This window comes from Manacus candei, unplaced genomic scaffold (genome assembly GCF_025592945.1).
Source record: "Manacus candei isolate 608988 ecotype Guabito, Panama unplaced genomic scaffold, ASM2559294v1 h1tg000014l, whole genome shotgun sequence".
Lineage (NCBI taxonomy): Eukaryota > Metazoa > Chordata > Aves > Passeriformes > Pipridae > Manacus > Manacus candei.
The window spans coordinates 50,518,984-50,538,472 of NW_026138062.1; the positions used below are offsets into that span (position 1 = coordinate 50,518,984).

At 40.6% G+C, this 19,489-nt stretch overlaps 1 protein-coding gene across 11 annotated transcripts in view; it reads left to right on the forward strand.

Annotated features, from left to right (window-relative positions):
- The window catches only part of TENM4 (teneurin transmembrane protein 4), a 600,622-nt gene that overhangs the window by 455,017 nt on the left and 126,116 nt on the right, over positions 1-19,489 (forward strand). For all 11 annotated transcript variants that reach the window (XM_051778647.1, XM_051778642.1, XM_051778649.1 and 8 more), the window contains one exon: positions 14,214-14,399. In XM_051778647.1, the coding sequence (XP_051634607.1) occupies positions 14,214-14,399 (186 nt within the window). The remainder of the gene's footprint in view (positions 1-14,213; positions 14,400-19,489) is intronic.

The window sequence follows — 19,489 nt, forward strand, 5'->3', positions numbered from 1 at the left end:
TTCCCATGACATTACCAATTTAGTGGGATAGTTTTCCTCAAGAAGAGAAATCTTTGCAGAGGTCCATTCAGATCTTAGTTAAGTTGAAATCCTTAAAAGGGAGCTTAATTGATTTCTCATTGATTCAGCTGCTTTCTTATTTGGCTATTTCATATTACTTTAGAGCAGTCTGGGTTCAGCTTTTGAGATATCCTTCGTTCTGCCAAATAACTGTAGAAGGCTTAGCAGACATCATGATCACAGATTCCTTAGGAGAGAGGCAATTACAGAACTGTGGCATTTAATGTAAACAGTAGGAATCTCCATCTTAGCCTGTGTGATTGGTTAGACAGGTTTGGAGGGGCTTCAGATTGCCGTGGAGTGATCACAATACTGGCAGATATGCCTAGATAAACCTGGCCTCTAAGCACAGTAGGAATATAGTGTGAGTAGCCACAGGACTAGCAGAAGACTGGGCATTTACCCACCAGTTGTAAAATAGTCCTCTATGACTTTACTGTTTTCAATAGTTTGAGAAGCTGGATTTAAAATAAAACTAGTGTGGTGTGTGTATCCATGTCTCTGGTTGCAGGGAAGCCATATCCTTATAAATTACTGTACAGCACATTGAAATCAATGGAAAAGCTCCTGTTTGCTTTGCAGGAGTATGGATCAATTTAAGATCATTTGCAAACAATGATTAGATTTAAGATCCTGTATCAGTTAATGGTAGTGATTGAATTTTTAGTATCACTTTAGTTGTATAAATTAACAATGGTGAAAGTCTTTCGGAGAGCACCCCACCACAAAGTTGTACAGTTCATTGAAACAGGTATTTCTTCTCTGTTCTAATTATTAGACAAAGAGATCATGAAGAATGAACTTTTAAAGAGTTAAGCTAAAGCAAATATACCTTTAGCTTCCAATGTCTTCTTTTCATCAGGAGTTGGGCAGGAGACTCTTGCATAAATGCACTTGCAGGCACACAGAGACACAGTTCTCATATATCCTACCAGACAATGTCATATCCCATTGGTCAAACAGCACCAGGGTTAATGCAACATGTGTGATATAATTTGATTTCCTTGGGCTTATTGGTGTCAACCTTTGAAAACAAAATCTGGTGTTAAATTCATGTCATGCCCAAGGCCACCAAGATAAAAATTCATTCTTAGAAAATGTTCATATAATTCCTTCTTTAAAAAATTATTTTCTTCGGGGATAAAAATGTCTCTGTAAAAGACAGATATTACATCAGCTCTCATGTGATACATGCTTGTACCATACTACAGACTAGAGCCCTTTTTGATTCCTAAGAATTTGATGATTTGTCTTTTTCTTAACTTTAAAGCATGTGAGGAAGAACAAGAGACATAAACCTCAGGATGCAACACCAGAAATTGATAAACATCTCTATATTTTAGATTTTAATTGCGAAAAAGTTATCGGGCACAGCTCTGTAATCAAAGGCCACTTTGAATGATCTTCCTTCAGCTTGTAACTTGTTTGTCTCACTACCCTTGCAGAGTAGTGAGAAACATTAGTTTGGGGCAATTGAAATTTTGGTAGCACAGCATCTTCAGAGCTAGTCTTCAAAAGATACCATCAAAATCTGTTCTGGCTCAATACCTAAATTGCAGACTCATCCCGAAAGCCTTAATTTGGTCTTCTAATGGTCATTAAAGACCAGGAAATATTTTGTACCAGCAGGAATTTTATCCTCAGCCTTGCTGAAACATAACATTCTGATTTGTGAACTTGTGATCTTCCTCATTTTATTTGTGTCGAGAGAAGTCACTTTTCTCTTTAAGGGAATAAAGTATGTGCTTCCCAGTGACATTACACAAGACTCTCACTGGCTCTGCCTGGGAGATATCTGCTTTGTGGATTGTGAAGGAATTAGTGAATCCAGAGAATCAACAGTGTTAACAAGAACTATCATTGTACAAAGCATGAATTTTTTTAGTTGGGATTGTGAGTACAGATTTTAGCCTACCCATTGCCAAGATGAACTTATCCTTTAAAGCCTTCTAAGCTTTTTATTAAAAACGCAATAAAAGACTAAAATCAGCCCAAACCTTTGAAATAAAAGTATTCAGGAAGGCTTTCATTTGAATACCCTTTTACTCCCTTTCCTTTTGTTTATTAAAAATGTGTATAAGAAGACTCTGGTGTGGTGGAAAAAAAAAGTAATAGCTGAAATGGGGTGTAGTTATTTTTGTGGAAAGTCCAATTCTTCAAAAGTCCAAATATCTTTGTGCTGAGCACATGAAAGGCATACTAAAGGGAGGGAGAAAACTCCCACTAAGATAGAAATACAACTTATCTTTCAAGTATGGGTTCCTACTTAAAATCTGATAGCTGAGAAATTGTTTTACGGTATTTCCCTAGCCAACTGAAGATCCATCAAACTTCTGTCAGTTCTAGGATGTATTTAGGATCTTGCTTCTAACCACTTCTCTGTTTGCAGCAGTCCATGCAGTCTTGATCAGTTACAATGACTAAGGGAAGATTGAAGGACCTGAAGACTTGCATTCTAGTTGTCATTTCAAACTTGGCCAAAACTAGTGGAAGCAATGATATCATCAGTCTGGCTCTGACCATTAGATCACAAAGCATTTGGTCTGATTAGCTCGTGTCTCAGGCTGAGAATAGTGTGTGTCCAGTGGTGCAACAAGCAGTCCCTGATTCTCACTGACCTTGGTCATTCTGTGATGAGTAGGGCTTGTCTCTCATATCAGCAGTAATCAATGCAAATTTATGGACCCCCACAAAGGACAATGGGTAGACTATTCCATGCCCTATTTGTTTTCAACAACAATTAGGGCTAATTCCCAGCATGCCAGTTTTAGTTCAACATTCTTCCCTATCTCCAAATGTGACCTCAGCAGTCACACTATGAGCTCAAAAGTTCTTTTTGTTTGTATTAATTATGCTTTGTGGTGTGGACTTTTCTGGCTGAAAACACTAGTGATGGACTGGACTAAGGAGGGTTCATGTTAGCATGGCTAATTTGAAGAATTTCACAGCACCACAGGAAGATGTTAAGTTCCATGTTTAAAACAGGCTACTGTGAAAATAGCATGTTTTGAGGATGACTGAACAATTAGCACATTTACTTGTATCACTGAGAACTTATCACTTGTATCACTGAGTCTCAAATAACCAAACTTTGGCTTTTTCTCTGACTTTATCTTTGAAAGGAGAAGCCTTAGAGTCCTTACACTTTCTAGACTTACATCATGCCAACATGGGGACTGGTCATAGCTTAGTCCCTTTTCTACAATGGAATGTCTGTTACTGCTTTTTAAAAAAGTACTAAGTCACTTCTTTGACACAGTAAGTGTAATCCTGCTGTCACTGAGCACAAAACTACTGTCCTGCAAGCATGATGTGAAATGGCTCTTCAGGTTCTTTTGGAGATAAAACCAGTTGATCGAGCCGGCTGAGAACCTGAAATGTTATAATCACTGCTTGGAATAGGTCATGCTCATAAAACCATAGGAATCAGCATGTATTCCTGCAGGCTTAGAATTGCTCTATGGCAGTAATGCATCTTTTGAACTGAAGATAAATGTCATTCAGTACATTTAGCCAATCCCTCTGTAACCAACTCACAAAAGACTGTGTAGACATCCTCTTAATTTGTGAGTCTAGACCTCTGCTTCTGACAGTTCCCACTTTTAACCAGAATACTGCTGCAGTGTCAGCAGGGTGGATATTTGTGTGCAGTCTCTGCCTGTGATCTGTCTTGATAATGCTCAAGACTATCGTCTCATACCTCACTCATTTGGCTCAGCAAGGATTGTCATAGGTTCCATGTCACGGCTTCTCTGCTGCCATTCAGTCAATTCCATGCTGTTGTTGGTGGATAGCTCCTGTGACTATTTCCTTACACTCCAACCCATCTGGAGCTCATCATGATCAGAGTTTCTTCAAAGGTTTATTGGATGTTTTCAGCTTCATCAAATCGCATTTGAGGCACTGAAATAGGTTGCCCAGAGAAGCTGTGGATGCCCCATCCCTGAAAGTGTTCGAGACCAGCTTGGATGAGGTTTTGAGCCGCTTGGTCTAGTGGAAGGTGTCCCTACCCATGGCGGGGGAGTGGAATATCTGACGTTAAATAATAAGGAAAATAATCTGGGGGTAGGTAAAACAGAATAACATCAAAACTAAGCAGGAAAAAAACAATGTAAGACCAGTGATTGTCATATAGTGTATCAGTGTCTACTGAAGGCTGGAAATCCATGATTAAATAAGCTGTCTGAAGTGGATGCACTGGAATTAGTATAGTCTTTCTGCCCCCTTCCAGGTTGCAAGATGTTCATACTCTAAAAACTATCATCACAATTTGCACTAATGAGCACCTCTCTAATGATCTTGAGAGATGAAAGTTCGAAAATGCTTTGGAGAGAGCTCTGCTGCTTTTCTGTTAAAGTGATCCTTTCAGACCAGTGTTGAGGCATATGGACAGCACAGCAGACACAAACCTTTTGGAACAGCTGCTGCTGCATCTCATTTGTGTGGATAGACAGACATCTAACTTCTGGATATGTCAGCCCTGCATGTTTCATACATGTTCTGTCTCCTTTTGAAGAAGATGAGTAATTAAAATTTCTAAGTTCTTTGGTGAAATCCTATCTGAAGAAAAAACAAACAACGTTGGGACTGTATGAGCTCTGAATAAGGGAATCCCAAGCAAATCTAGCTTGTGATCACTTCAGCACACACATTTGTAAATGCTCTGTTGAATTGATTTTAGAAAAAAAACAAACTGTACAGAATTGGAAAAGAAATTAGTTCTTTTTAATAACAGTAAGCATGAGTAAAAGGCTTTTCTGCTGTCGAATTATCTCTTCCTTGTGGACACAGGGAGGAAATTAAAATTAGTCCAGAGAAGAAGCCTTGTTAGGATTAGGAATTCTAACGTAAGAATTGTTTCTTCTCTGGGAAGCTTTACCTCACATCCCAGAAAGCACAGAGATTCAATTAAGCATCAAAGAGAAAAATACAATCCTGCACTTTGGGAAATTTATTTTATTCAACAAATCTCAGCTCCAAGACTGAAGCATGACAATACTTGGCATTTCATGTCCTGCTTTTCAACAGCAAGAGACAGTTTAAAATAAAGTTCATAATAATAAATAAATGGAAGATTGACACAAGTACAAAAGTAAATCACATCCTTAGAGAAGATGCTTTAAATACAATGTGATGGTCAATCCCTAGTATTTAAGGAAAGGATGAAAATAGAGTATGAATACTGCAGAAACTAGAAGCTGATAAAAGGCACCAGACCAGTTTAATGGAATTTCATCCCACAGCTACAGCTTTTCAAACAGGAACTGGAAGACTTTTATGCAAATATGAAGCAAACTGAAATTGCACTTAGAAGTGCAATTTTTTTTTAGAAGATATCCCAGCTGTACATTGTGCACCTGGACAGATCGGGTAAGAGCTGTGTTCCGTTAGCACAGGGCTAGCTAGTGACTGCTCCTGTTCTTACTGTTACTATTTCTAGCAAGAATTTCCAAGAGTCCCATTGGGCTCAGTGCTGTAAGCTTACAGAGTCTGAGGCTCAGTCTTGGAGGCCAGGCATACAGTAGTATATTACTATACCAAACTCATTCATTACTCATTTCAGAGATGGAAGGTGGGTTCTAGGGCAGTTATGGACATATCTCCTGGATCTGCTCGGCACCTGGTGAGGAGGTACTTTGTGGACACTTCATCTCCAAGTTTGGCAGCTCAGAGCAGCCCAGGTTCCTGATCTGAATCTCCAGAGAGAGATGATACCTAGAACAGGATTTGCAGAAGCCTTTCAGTTAAGCACAAAGCTGTTTATGCAAGCAAAGAACTAAATACCAGGAGAAGAATGGGGGAAAAAGCTAAAGTGGGGTTATCTTTTGATTAGTTGAGGGCCAGAGATGGATGCTTTCTTTTATTAGGGATCTTCACCAACCCTTCTCCAAAGATTTCCCTTCTGCGCATGTATTGAATACCTGTACTCAGTCCTCCTTCTGCAGACCTGGCAAGAATCAGCATTCAGGCCAACTCAAGTGTCCTGGTTAGGGTCGATCTTTAACACAGGATATGCATTCCCCAGTGCAGGCACTCCAGGATGCTCCTCAGGGCTTTGTGTTCAGGAGGTGAAAATTCAGGTGTCCAAAGTCACATTTCAAAACCGTTGCTGAAGGTCAGTGTGCTTCCTGATTAGGAATGATACAAAGCTGATGGATTCATTTGCAATCTCTAGAGAGCATCCTTTAATCTTGATCTCCTCCTCCATGGAAAGAAAATAAATAGCTGTTACCTTTCAGATATATTCAGTTTGCTGAGCTGTGTAAAATACATTGAGACCCTTGAGTGGAGTGGAGAGTCATCTCAGTACCAGAAGTTTAATTACACTCATAAAAGCACAGGTTTTCCATTTATTGACATAAATAATAGTTACTATTTCTACATTAGTAATATTTACATAATTGATGTATATTTTAGAAAGAGATAAATTATTTGTATAAAGGCATTAAATTATGCAGATTTTGCTTTTAGGACATGATCTCTGAAAGTAAAAACACATACCCCTCAATCAGTGACATGGACACAACTTGCACAACCTGGCTGCTAATGAACTGGGATGGTTTTTGGAGGATTTCATGCTACAGATTTGTTACTGGCAAGGACAGAAAATCCAGACGTCTCCTTTCAGATTTTCCCTTACTCCCTAGTTTGATCCTTTCCTTATTACATTGGTAAAAAGAATGGTTTTAAAAGCTAATGTTCTTTATGTCTTCTTCAGTAACAGCAAAAGAGTTCATGTCACTACAGAGTTATCAAATCACAGGAATGAGAGTTTCATAACACTGCAAAATGTGTTTCATCATGAAGAATGTATTTAGCACTTCACTGTTATCTAAACCATGCTGATCATGCACCTTCTGGGTTTTTTTAATCCATATCTTTATATTTGTTGCTTTTCCCAGATATTCCCCATAACTTGCCTTCTAAAGCAGGTTGTGAAAACAAGGCTTAGCTCCTTACCAAATTCAGCCTTTTAGCTCTGTGCAATGCCTCTCTTCTTTGCATCTTTTCTGGAAAAATCTGTCTGAGGCTGGAAATGGCCTCAAATGAGCCAACTCAAAATGGGAAAATCCCAGTTAAGACAGATTTTTAATTATTAAATTTTCTATTAATATATTGAAGGTCAGTGGAACCGACCCATTTTTCAGGAAGCTCTGAGCAATTTCACCTGATCTTATATTTTAGCACTAAACCCATATTTATTAAAGGATTTAACAGGCAGGTCAGAAGCAGCTAAGTCTCTGATTCTGCATCACATGAATACTAAAGAAAAATTTTCATCTGCATTGCTCTTCTCTAAGCTGGAAAGCTTTAGACTGTTGTCAAGCCAGTTTGAGGATTTGTGGAGGAATAGGGGTAAACATGTAAAAATGGATTTGCTATAAATGAAGCACAAATTAACATCATTGTCCCTCTCCCAAACCCATTCTTTAATGTAATGTGAAAATAATATGAAATTCTGGATGATACCATTTCCTGTGTTGAAAGCTCATGTGTCTGTTCCATCAATTAAAAAGGGCCATGAACAAAGCACTACACTGGTGGTTAGTGTTTGATAGGTTTCTTTCCCACTTTTCTTCTGAAATATCAAAGGCAACATAGCAGACTTTTTATTCTTAATGGGACAGATTTGGGTCAGTTTTTAGCAGGATATGCAAAAAAAAAAAGTATCAGGTACAAGTTCTTTATTTGTATGAGTAATTGCTTTAGTATTCTTACTTCTGAAGGGCTGTTAATGGACTGTGACCTCATTACACCTGGCAAAGTGCAAACGCAGAACAAAAAGGATAATCTTGGCCTCAGTTGAGATTCTTAAGCTTTAAGTGAACAACAACAGAGACATGCTGATGGAGATAGAATAAAATTACAGTACAATATTTGGCAACACACTGTGGAGAAGTTAAGGCACATCAGCAGCCACTGTCAAGATTTTGGGTAGGATTCAAGGATTTTTAAGATAGCCTTGAGTAATTCTGAGGCAGCCTTTACAGACCAGAGGGAAATCTCTCCTCCAGTCATGAAGAGATAATGAGAAAAAAAAAGAAAAGCCATTTGTCAAAAAACTAGCCAGCAGGCAGTTGAATCTAGGCTCATAGAATCATGGAATCATAGAATCACAGAATGGTTTGAGTTGGAAGGGACCTTGAAGTCTCCTAGGTCCAAATCCCCCTGCCATGGGCAGGGCCACATTCCACTACACCAGGTTGCTCAAAGCCCCAGTCATGGGCTGGTTGCTGGTGGGGATGAGCAGTGATGGAATAGATCAGGTCCTGAAACTGAAAATAAATAATTTCTGTTTTGATTATTTGCATGAAAAATAATCAGAATCCTGTTGGGAATGGCATTATCCTTTTCACCTTAGACCCCTGGACAAACTACCCAAAACTCAGTAGAGCCTTCAGCACAGTCTGCTCCAGAAGTTCTCCATGAAAGAGATTTCAAATGAATCATCCTCTGGAACTACCTGTCTTTCCTCCTTGACCCGCAGAAGGCAACTAGGCTCAATTCAGTTCTTTGGGTAAGACTGCCATAACATGAGGCAAGGTTCAGAGAATGCAGGACAGTAACATGGCAAACTCCTAGATGGTAGCGTTGAAATGAACTTGATTCCTTAGATAAAACTCTGCATCCATGAATCAATTAACATCCCTCAGTGCTCTCTGGTAAGCGCAAGTGTCAGGAAGCAAAATACATTAAGCCTCATATTTACTCTTAGAATTGGGCACCAGATTTACTCAGAGGATCTCCTTCCTTCATGGGACTACAGACAGCTTTGAGAGCTACATTGCAAGATGAAGTAAAACACAGTGCTCCTCTAGGAAAGGATAAGGAGTGGCTAAGCTGTTCATACAAACAGTGAAAGAGATTAAAGATGAAGGGAAATATTTAGTCACCTTTTAGGAACAGCTGGTGTGAAAATATTTAACAGGCAGGTCTTTTATGCACAAACAGTGTTCTAACTAAGCTTAAATAGGCAGGAGCAATATGGTGCAGCTGGCCAGTCTGTAAATGCTGTATTAGGAGAATTAAAAGCTTTTCTTCTCATTTGCTCATGCAGCTCAGATGGTAGCTAATCATGTCCTCTAATTTTAAAAACAGAATTGGGAAATGTATCAAAAAATGCAGCTTGTAATAAGAACAGAGGTGACAAATTCTGTCCCTAGGACTGAATGACAACGAAACAATTCACCTGCCCTTTTCTGTAAAACAGCCTTAGCTGTCTTATTCTGCCCAAAAAGACATGTATTTAAGTGGAAGCTTAATCTGAAATCCATTTTGATCATTTCTTTGAGCATCACCACAAAAGTAAAAGCTACTCTGACTATTTAATCACCCATTAGAAACCTGTGAGCATTTAAGAGGGCTGTGTTATAAAGAACCAGGGCGTACAGCAGGATGAGTGTTGTAAGGCTATTTAAATTGTATGGTACCTATCTATCTTTAAACTGGCAGCTAAATGGAAGATTTAGATTTGAGAGTTCCTGGCTCCTGGTTCCCTGTCAGAAGTAATTAAACTACATTTTAGGGAGGCTGTCGTAAGTAGTTTGCTTCACAAGTGTTTTTCACAGCTGAGAGTCTTTATTGCAGCTCTTGGGGCCTGGGAATCCAAACCACCTTATCTGTCCATAATATGTGAATTGTACATACATAACCTGGAGTCTGCACTCTCTTGTGTGCATAGGTGGTGGTTTGGGTGGGATCTCAGCTGGGTAGGAGATTAAACCCAAAATGCTCCCAGCATTCCTGTTCTAGGTTAGCCTAAGATCTGTTTGTTTTACCTCATGCAGTGCATATCCCTGGCCCGCATGTGCAAGACTGTTCCTTGGCAGCACGTTGTCTGAAAAATATTTCAGTCAATATGTAAATGTCCCAAAGGGGTTTCTATCCCTTTGCATAGGAATGACTACATAGAGACTCCACTTCTCAGGAAGTAATTTTTTTCTCTCCTCATAATTTTTGAATGTACTCCATTATTCTAGTTTCACACCTTCAAATTACTCCAAGAAGGCTTCTGACTGTCACTCCAGATAGTTTCCTTTTATCTCTGGTTTTTTTTTTCTTTCATCACCAATCTGTGAATATCTGACCTACTGTGAGCTGCCTTTCCATCTTACCCACAGGACACAGGACTGCATATCAGGACATCAAGGAGGTCTTGTACCTGTCTCAGAGTTCACATATACCTGTGGATGCATCAGTTTACTTCCTTATGCCTTGTTTACTTTATCTACAAGGTGCTGCCCCTGAGTCAGGGAAACCCTTGGTATTCATACAGGCTGATGAAGGGAAGGATGAAGGGATTGAGAGCAACCCTGAGGAGAAGGGCTTGGGGGTGCAGCTGGGTGAATAGCTGGACATGAGCTGACAATATGTGCTCACAGCCCAGAAAAACAAACGTATCCTGGGCTGCACCAGAAACAGTGTGGCCAGCAGGTCGAGGGAGAGGATTCTCCCCCTCTGCTCTTGTGAGACCTAACCTGTAGTGCAGCATCCAGATCGGGGATACCCAACATAAGAAGAATGTGGACCTGTTGGAGCGAGTCCAGAGGAGGCTGCAAAGATAATCAGAGGGCTGAGGTAACTCTGCTATGGAAACAGGCTGAGAGAGTTGGGGTTGTTCAGCATGGAGAATGGAAGGCTCTAGGGAGACCTTGTTGTGGCCTTTTTAGTACTTTAAGGCAGCTTATAAGAAAGACGGGGACAGACTTTTCATAGAACCTAGTAATAAGACAAGAGGTAATTGTTGAAAAGAAGGTAGATTTACATTAGATATGAGGGAGAATGTTTTTACAAAGAGGGTGGCGAAACACTGTCACAGGTTGCCCAGAGAGGTGATGAATGCTCCATCCCTGGAAACATTCAAGGTCAGGGGGTTCTGAGCTACCTGGTCTAGTGGAAAGTGTCGCTGACTATGGAAATAGATGATCTTTAAAGGTCCCTTCCAACTCAAACTGTTCTATGATCCTATAAAATAACATTTTGACATCCATCTCAGCCAGACTTATTAACATTCTCAAACCAAAGATAAACTATTAATTAAATAATAACAAAGTCCTTAAGATGTTCACATGGACTTTGGAGTCACAAGATGCCAAGTCCTCCAAAATGCCCATTTACCTGGCCATCACTGGAGATACTTGTCTTCTGGAATTTCAGAGCTTCACAGTCAGCAGTAGAGGAGGTTATTCACAGTGCACATTGCTGGGCTCGAGGGTATCAGTGGTATTGCCATTTCAGAGATGGGACCCTGCAGGTCAAAGCTAGGGAACAGGATATAACGAAGGTGTGAAGTGGCCGAGCTGGCATCCCCTGGATTGCTTGGTAAACTGGAAGCAAGAAAATTTACATGAGATCAAAGTTCAACACTTACGAATAAAAAATATAAACCAATAACCAAAGAAGGGATTACAGCCCAAGACTAGAGTAGCCCTATGGTGAAAGAGTGCTGGGAAGCACTAGAGACTACAGCAATATTTTTTGGAGTTTGGGTTTAAATACCAGTACTCTTAGACTTTCTTAAGGTATTTCTTCACAGCTTGCTGAAATTTTAGCAACATAAATGAAACTTTCCATTTTTTCTCTGCTGTTTCCTTTATCCTCCCCCAGACTTTGTTCATCAAGTCAGCCAAGGGGAGACAATTTTTTTTTTTAATGCAGCTTTATTGCTATATTAACCAACTTGCAGGTCCTGTGTGTTCATGTACCATCCTAACCGACCCATGCTCAGTTGCAGTGCTGTCTGGCAGTTGAGGAAAAGATTAGAAAACACACACGTCCTGGCTCCAACCCTTTAGCAAGTCAATAATTGCCCATTCCTTATCTTCCTAACGAGTACTGTAGTATGATATTACCTCCCTCACATCTAAGAGCAGTGAAAATCTATGTCTTGATGCCAGATGCAGAGTAAAATGTTCTGACACCAACTCAAGAGTCCTTCCTCAGTCATGCCTTTAGTGTTTGATAGTGTAATTTCTACTTCCTTCAAATAAAACTTACATTAGATTCTTTTACATCTCAGCAGCAAGTGGTATGTGCACATACTGTGTTTAAGTACCTAAGATACCCAAATGCTTTTTCCAGGTTGACTCTAAGTGATACAGACAAGTTCCTGAGTGCCTTAAGGCCCTTTGAACTCCAAAGTTCTTTCACTACAGACTTAAATGTATAGAACTAAATGTTTGAAGAGTGTTTGGAGAAATCCAAGACACTGCAGCAAAAGGAGTTCAACTGAAAACTGTTCAGCCACCCTGAGCTGTATAGGAGGTAGGAGCTAGATATTATTTTCATGTCACATTTGGAAAATCAGGTGTTTTCTAGACATTCAAAGTATTACTATCATTACTATCATAGTTACAGCTGTCCAAAGAGCTCTCTGATCCTTGGAGACTGGAGGCCATTTCAGTGTAAGGGGCTGAAGACCTTGCAGCTCTCTGCTAGGGTGCAAAACTTTCCTCCTGGAGTTTACTGGGATGTTCCAGTCCTGTATCAGGAGCATATCAAAAGTCCCTGAACAGCCCAAGTGTCCTGTAAATGGTTATACTAACTAGCAAAAGACTAAAGGCAACTTAAGTAGGACTGAATTTCAGTCAGGTGTGATGTTAATGCAGGCTGAGTAGCTTTGAATATTTTATGTGCAGCCAGTGACACAGAGTAAATGTCTTGTATAATACCAGTCACCTCTCCACCACAAGCCTGGAGGTCCAAATCTTCAGTTAATACTCTCAGAGACACAAAGAGAGGCACTGGAAATGGGCTGGTGTGTGAGATACTCATTCTGGGGGTGCACAGCTCAGGGAACAGAGAGAAAATGTGCTCTGCAGAGTACCACGGTACCCCTTTGTGCTTCCAGCCGAGTCCTGCTCAGCATTTCTTCTGTTCACATCTTCTCTCTGTGGCCCCAAGAGGAACTGTGTCCCTACCCTGTGAATTCTACAAAATGGCTCAGTCAAGCAGAAGACTTGAGGCCAAAACATTTGGAAATTTAGAAGTACTGGGCAGAAGCCAGAGAGAAGGAAGAAGACTTGGTAGGCTGAAATACTGTGAATTGCCTCTCTTACAACTGAGGAGAGGAGAGTGTAGTCAGGGTTTATTAGAGATCGAAAGTAGCAGTCAGTTGATGAGTCTGGAGAAGAAATAAATTCATTTCATTTCATCTGCAGTACAACACTGCATCAGTATTTGGGTTTTCTTTTTTCCCTTGAAATCAGTCCTATGGAGTAATGGTGGCAATGGACACTTTAACACCTTACTTGTGAGTACCTCTTCTCCACCAAGTCTCTTTTTCTCCAGGCAAATAGAGTGTAGGTGAAAACACAAAGTCTCCCAAATTCATGCCAAGACTATACCAGGTTTTAGACAAAAATCTAGTGCTAGGCAAAAACATTGTGCATGTCCTTATGCCCACTAGGGTTCACAAAGGGTGGGAAGGCCAGAACCCCTGAAAAGGCAAGGTCCTTTTTGGAGGTGAGTACCAAAATATCCAGCTATGACTCTGTGCTTTCATTAGCTCTGATAAACATGGGAACAAGCACCATCGTATCAATTCCAGTGCAGCTGGCTGACCAAAAAGGCATGGTGGTACCTCTGAATGCCTGGGAGGGGTTTTTTAATGGGGTGGTAAGAGAATAGGGACATAACAGATGTGCAGACTCAGTAGAAATAGAAATATTCTATATTAATTTTGAAGAGAGAAGAAGGATTTTAATGAATCCCATCCCAGAACTGTGGGTTAACAAGCCATAAACAGACTTTGCCAGCACTTAACTTTAGGATCAGTATTTTATCAGTACATTGTTTCAACACTTATCCAAATTTTAATTAAATGTGACTTTTGTTCTGCTTATTGGAAGAGCCTTCCCCTTTGGATTTGGGGATCACAAAAGCTCAAGGAGTGCAGGAGAATTAGAAAGCAAATAGGAGGATCAATCACAGCAGACCCCTGCAATCCATGTCCATCTCGTTTTTGTAATATACTTATTAGATTCTTATTGTCAGGAAGGATTAGTGTTATGAGCTCCAGGAATTCCTTTCATTGCCCCGTAAGGCGAGGTAGTGAAGTGTGTCTGCTTTTCTTAACAATAACAGTCTGGATTTTCCCCCTCTCCCTTCTCTCCACCCATATCCCCTCCTCTCTCTTCTTTCCTCTCCCACAGAGATTTGTGCAGCGGACTGCGGAGGACATGGCATTTGTGTCGGAGGCACCTGCCGCTGTGAGGAGGGATGGATGGGCACAGCCTGTGATCAGCGAGCGTGTCACCCACGCTGCAATGAGCACGGGACATGCCGGGATGGCAAGTGTGAATGCAGCCCGGGCTGGAACGGAGAGCACTGCACTATTGGTAGGGAGAAAGAAAAACCGACTCCTTTTAAAAGAATAATTGATGATCAGGGAGGAGAGAAGACGCATGCTTAATTGAATATGTGTGACTTAGTGTAGCATGAGCACCCTTGTTCTTGAATTTCAAGTTCTGACATCATACATTTTCATGTGGGAACAAGGCAAAATGTCCTTTCATTTGTTGATGGCATAGCTATATATATTTTTTATTATCAGACAAGATGTACACCTATGTGGTGTTTGACAAGCCTTTAAATGTCAGCTAGAAGCTTTTAAAAACACCCCACTTTATCTCTCTTGAGAGGTCTTTCTGTGGCTTCCAAGACTCCTCTCTACTATGGTCACAGCATTTTTAGAAACATGCATCTGATTTTAAGTTTTCTTTCTTTTTATTTGCTCCATTATTTGCACTGTCACTTTGCTTGCCAGTATAAAAGAGGAAACTGCAGTCACATGATTTCTGGCTGGTATTTAACTCTGTCTTGCTTATCCCTTGTCTGCTATGCTACCTTTCTAACCATTTCACTCGCCTCTCGCTTTGGTTCTGTATTTCTCATGTACCTGGCATTATTCATGAGCTCTCAGTGTCATGTCTATTATTATTATTATTAATAAGATGCCACCAATATGCCTAAATCATGCAAAGAAGTTCAGTTCTCACATTAAGAAATTTGCAGCATCATTAATGAACTGCCTCAGCTTCACCTTTCTCCTTCATCTCACTTAAATACTTAATGCATTTTCCCTTCTTCCTTTTTTCTGACTGTTATGCACTCAGCCACTTCAGTCCCCATTCTGTAGTCATGCTATAAAATCAGTAACATTAAACTCCCCGGATACCTTTCATTACACGTTAATAGAAAACTAAATTAATGAATCCAGTTCTGTTCTCAATAATACCTGTGTGGACCTGAAAAAATTCAGTTGAATTTAGAACAACTGTTCCAGAGTGAGAATTCTCCTCCAGTCATTTTATTTTAATCAGTTTCTTTTAAAGACAAGAAAATTTACCTCTATATTGCTTTCATTATGCCAAGATAGCTGAAAATCACACTACATCAAGACTAACCGCTAGCAATACCTGGGCAAATGTCATTGTAGTTATTGTGTGGATTATCAGCTTAGTTATATGTAGACATCACTTACTTTGCTAGAACACCAGGTGTGTTTGCACACGCAAAGACAGACAGGAAATGAAGCCTGATCACAATATTTTAATTTCAGCATTAGGGTAATTGTACAAACCATATCCGTGGCTCAATTCTACTTATCATTTATTTATGCTAATGTCACTCTATCACATTATGGTCTCCACATGTACCCCCCTAATCAAACATATCTAGCTTTTAAAACTTCCTCTGTCTCATTAGTCATCATATTCTGCATTCTTTTCTATGTCCCTAGCAGCTTTCATTTCTTTTTGTGAGAAAGGGATTAAGAAAAACCCTTTCTTAAATTACTTTAAAATTAAGAGAGAAGTCCTGTGTTAATTGAAATCCTGCGTTTCTATACTGTTATTTTATAGCCTTTTATTCAAGCAAGTTGATTTGGAAAGCAAGACGTGATTCATGAAAGGGTTTTAAAAGAAAAAAATAAGTTCAGCGAAAGGCCCCAAATCCAGGGGACAATTTTATATGAAAGTTATTTATGCAGAAAAAAAAGTCTGATTCATACCCTCAATGCCATTTTATCAGTTCTGCTGCAAAACCAAAATGCCACTAGTTTGGTATATGGTATTTCTCCACATAGCTGATATGCTCAGACTGTTTTCCAACAACAAGCTTTTATCTTTCATGGTAATTAAATTTATTTGTAGTGTTCCTCACTCTACGTATAAAGAATCCATGTTATCATGGGAAAGGTCAGCACTGCAATGCAGTCAGCATTGAGATTTTACTGGTGCACACTATCATTTCGTGTGCTACTGCCTTCCTATTGCAGCACTGCCTTGGTTTAGGAATCATTCTTTGATACTTAGAGTGCTGGAGCAATTCTGTTTCTTTTCACTTTCCCCCCTTCTCATCTTCTTGCATGGTGATTTAGCAACAAATTTGTACATAGTCTCCTGCCTCTGAAGCTGTAAACACTATTTCCTCCAGAATATTTCATTGATGAATGTGTAGAATGTAAAGGAGATTTGGCAAAGTCATAAATATCCAAGAAAATTGAATAGCTTTAGCAGGAGTAATAAGCTAGTTATATTGGCACAGATGAAAGGACATTGACTTGGAATTACATTAAGTATGTGGAAAGCATTCCCCTTGTCCTTGTGTATTTTCCCTGCATGGCAACTTGTTCTGTTGATAATAATTCCGTATATGTCTATGTCATGGCCCGGTTTGCTTTAGCACTGACAAGCATAAAACCCCATTGCTGAAGTGATGCTTTACCAATATTGCCATGTGTGCAGGTAACATGGTAGAAATGGATGATACAAATAAGGGACACTTCTGTTTCCTGTCAAGCATGTGTGAGAGTAAGAAATCCTTCTGTTTTGTAGGTCATAGGAGGCTCTTTCTTATGGTGTACAAGGAACTCTGATCCCAGTGGATTAATTTTATTTGCTCCTACGAAGAGTCATGTCGCCAAATGTACTAGCTTGTTTGCTCACATTCGGAGATTTCATTAGAGGAACCCCAGTTAACTCCCAAGTAGGAAATTGATGCAGAAGCTTGCATTCATCATCCCAATTCAGCGAACTTAGTGCAGGAGAGTAGAGCACAAAGTTGATTATCTAACTGCAGGAATCCTGAAACCCAGTAGAAGGGTTTGGTTGATTTCTTAAAGGAACAAAACACACCATGACAACAGCCTCAATGCCAGACTCCTGTGACGGGCTCTCCAGCATATTCCAAATTCATCCACAGTTAGGAACATTGCAGGTTTTTTCTGTTCTGGCCCAAACCACATCCAAGGAGCATGGTGAGTTTTAGGAGCATTGAGTTTAAAGGTGAAATAAACTCTCTTACTGTGGGCTCTGAAAGGCCAAATTATAGCTCAGCTCTGTGGTAGGCTGCTCTAAGGGTTTGATTCACAGAAAGCAGCACAGAAAATTTCATGGGTTTAATAAAGAATCATAGAATCACAGAATGGTTGGGCCTGGAAGGGACCTTAAAGATCATCTAGTTTCAACACTCCTGCCATGGACAGGGAACGTTCCACTAGGCAAGGTTGCTCAGATGGGGCATCCACAGTTTCTGTGGGCAACCTGCGCCAATGTGTCACCACGCTTATATTAAAAAATTTCTTCCTAATACCCAATCTGAACCTACCCTCCTTCAGCTTAAGGCCATTCCTCCTTGTCCTATGACTACATGTTCTTGTGAAAAGTCCCTCTCCAGCCTTCTTGTAAACCCCCTTTAGAACTTTAGAAATTTCCCAGGGCAGTAACAGCCTGGCCCCAAATTTGATAGAGTTGAGGATATTGCCTGGCTAGTGCCTCAGGGGCTGTGCACCTGTGGTGGTTTGAAACTCCCAAGAATCTAATTTCTAAACACAACCATTCCTTATTGGGGGAAGGGGAAAATATTTACAAAGGTTTATTTACACCCACATATATATTTACATTACATTAAATTTCTCCCCTTCTTCAATAAAAGTCCAAGAAGAAAAGAGAAAAGTCTTTCTGTCACTTCTCAGGCCACAGTTCCTTCATTTCAGTTTTTTGTGGCACTGGTTACTGTCCTTCATTTTCCTGAGGCAGCAGATTTAAGTATGGCAGTCAGGACTTTTATTCTTACTTTGTGGAAATTTCAACCCCGAGCCTGAGCCTTCAGGGGATTTCCTTGTAGATCTTCACTCCTCTTGGGTTAGAACATTGAAGGCAGCTTTCAGTTCAGTCTTACCAATGCTCTTTTGCTCTGTCTCAGCTCGACAGCTTGATAGAATCAGCAACAGCAGCATCAGAGGGCACGGCCACCTCCTCCGCATTCCGTCCTGGCTTAGCTCTCAGGACAACTTCGGGTTTTCAGCTCCTTTCTCCCTCTCTCTAGCTGCTCCTGCATTTTGGGACTCCTTAAGGGTTTGGAAGTCCACCCCTCCTCTTCAGAGAGTCTCTGGTTTTTGGGAAAATAATACAGTCTTACCTCAAACCAGCTCTGTTGAGTTTCCTCTGTTTTGTTGCCAGCTCTCCCTCCTGCAGGATCATCTCTGCGTCTTTCAGCCGGCTTCACGTTATCTCGTTGCTGCTGGCTATTTTTTGGCTTTTAGCCATCGCTGTCTCTGTTCAGGACTGCTCTGCTGCTGCTTTCAGTGTCTTCTGCTGCTGCTGACAGTAAGGAAACTTTTCCAGCTCTTGATTATGGGACCTGGTCCAGCTTTGACACTATACCAGGTCTCCGGTAGCCTCGGCTGGGGGCTGGGGGCCCTTGGCACCCAGAGGGGCTCACTGGCCCCCTGCCTCCTCGTGGCTCAGATCATGGCTACCCACCTTCTAAACTATCTTCACCACCTTCTCTTCCGTTTCTGTGGGCATGTAATTTCCGTAGGGCGCATGTGGACTATTGATTGGTCCAGTATTATCAATGGGGCAAACCATTACTACCTCAGAGAAAAGGTTTTTCAAACCACCACAGCATCCCACCTTGGAGATGTAAGGGGAGAATTCACTCTGCCTACATGGGCATTGCGCTGAGGTGGTCTCTAGTATGTGAATCTCTTTGTATGACATTTTACTCCCAACAACCCTTAATTTTATGATTCATATAGGGTTATTTAGAAAAATGATGGCAGAGAGTTTCTCTGTGTGGTGGAGTTGGTATGTTCACCATTCTTGAACAGCCTGGACACAAGAACAAAGCTGTCCCTGGAAGTTCAGTTGCTTCAGCTGAATACCTCAGGGTCTCTCTCCAAACAATCAACAGCCTACCAGCAGAATTTCAAAGCACCTCAGTGCCTAATTCCCACTGATCTCCACAAAAGCTACGTGCTTAACTCCTTTAGAAAATCTGGTCCTGTCACGCACGGGTGATGTATGCAATAACAGTGCCCAGACAGACAGGCAGACAGCCTGTCCCACACAGGCTTCTGCTTATGGCACCGTCAGCCTAGGTTTTGTTTTACTTAGTGAAACTCTTATTTTTGAGAAATCTG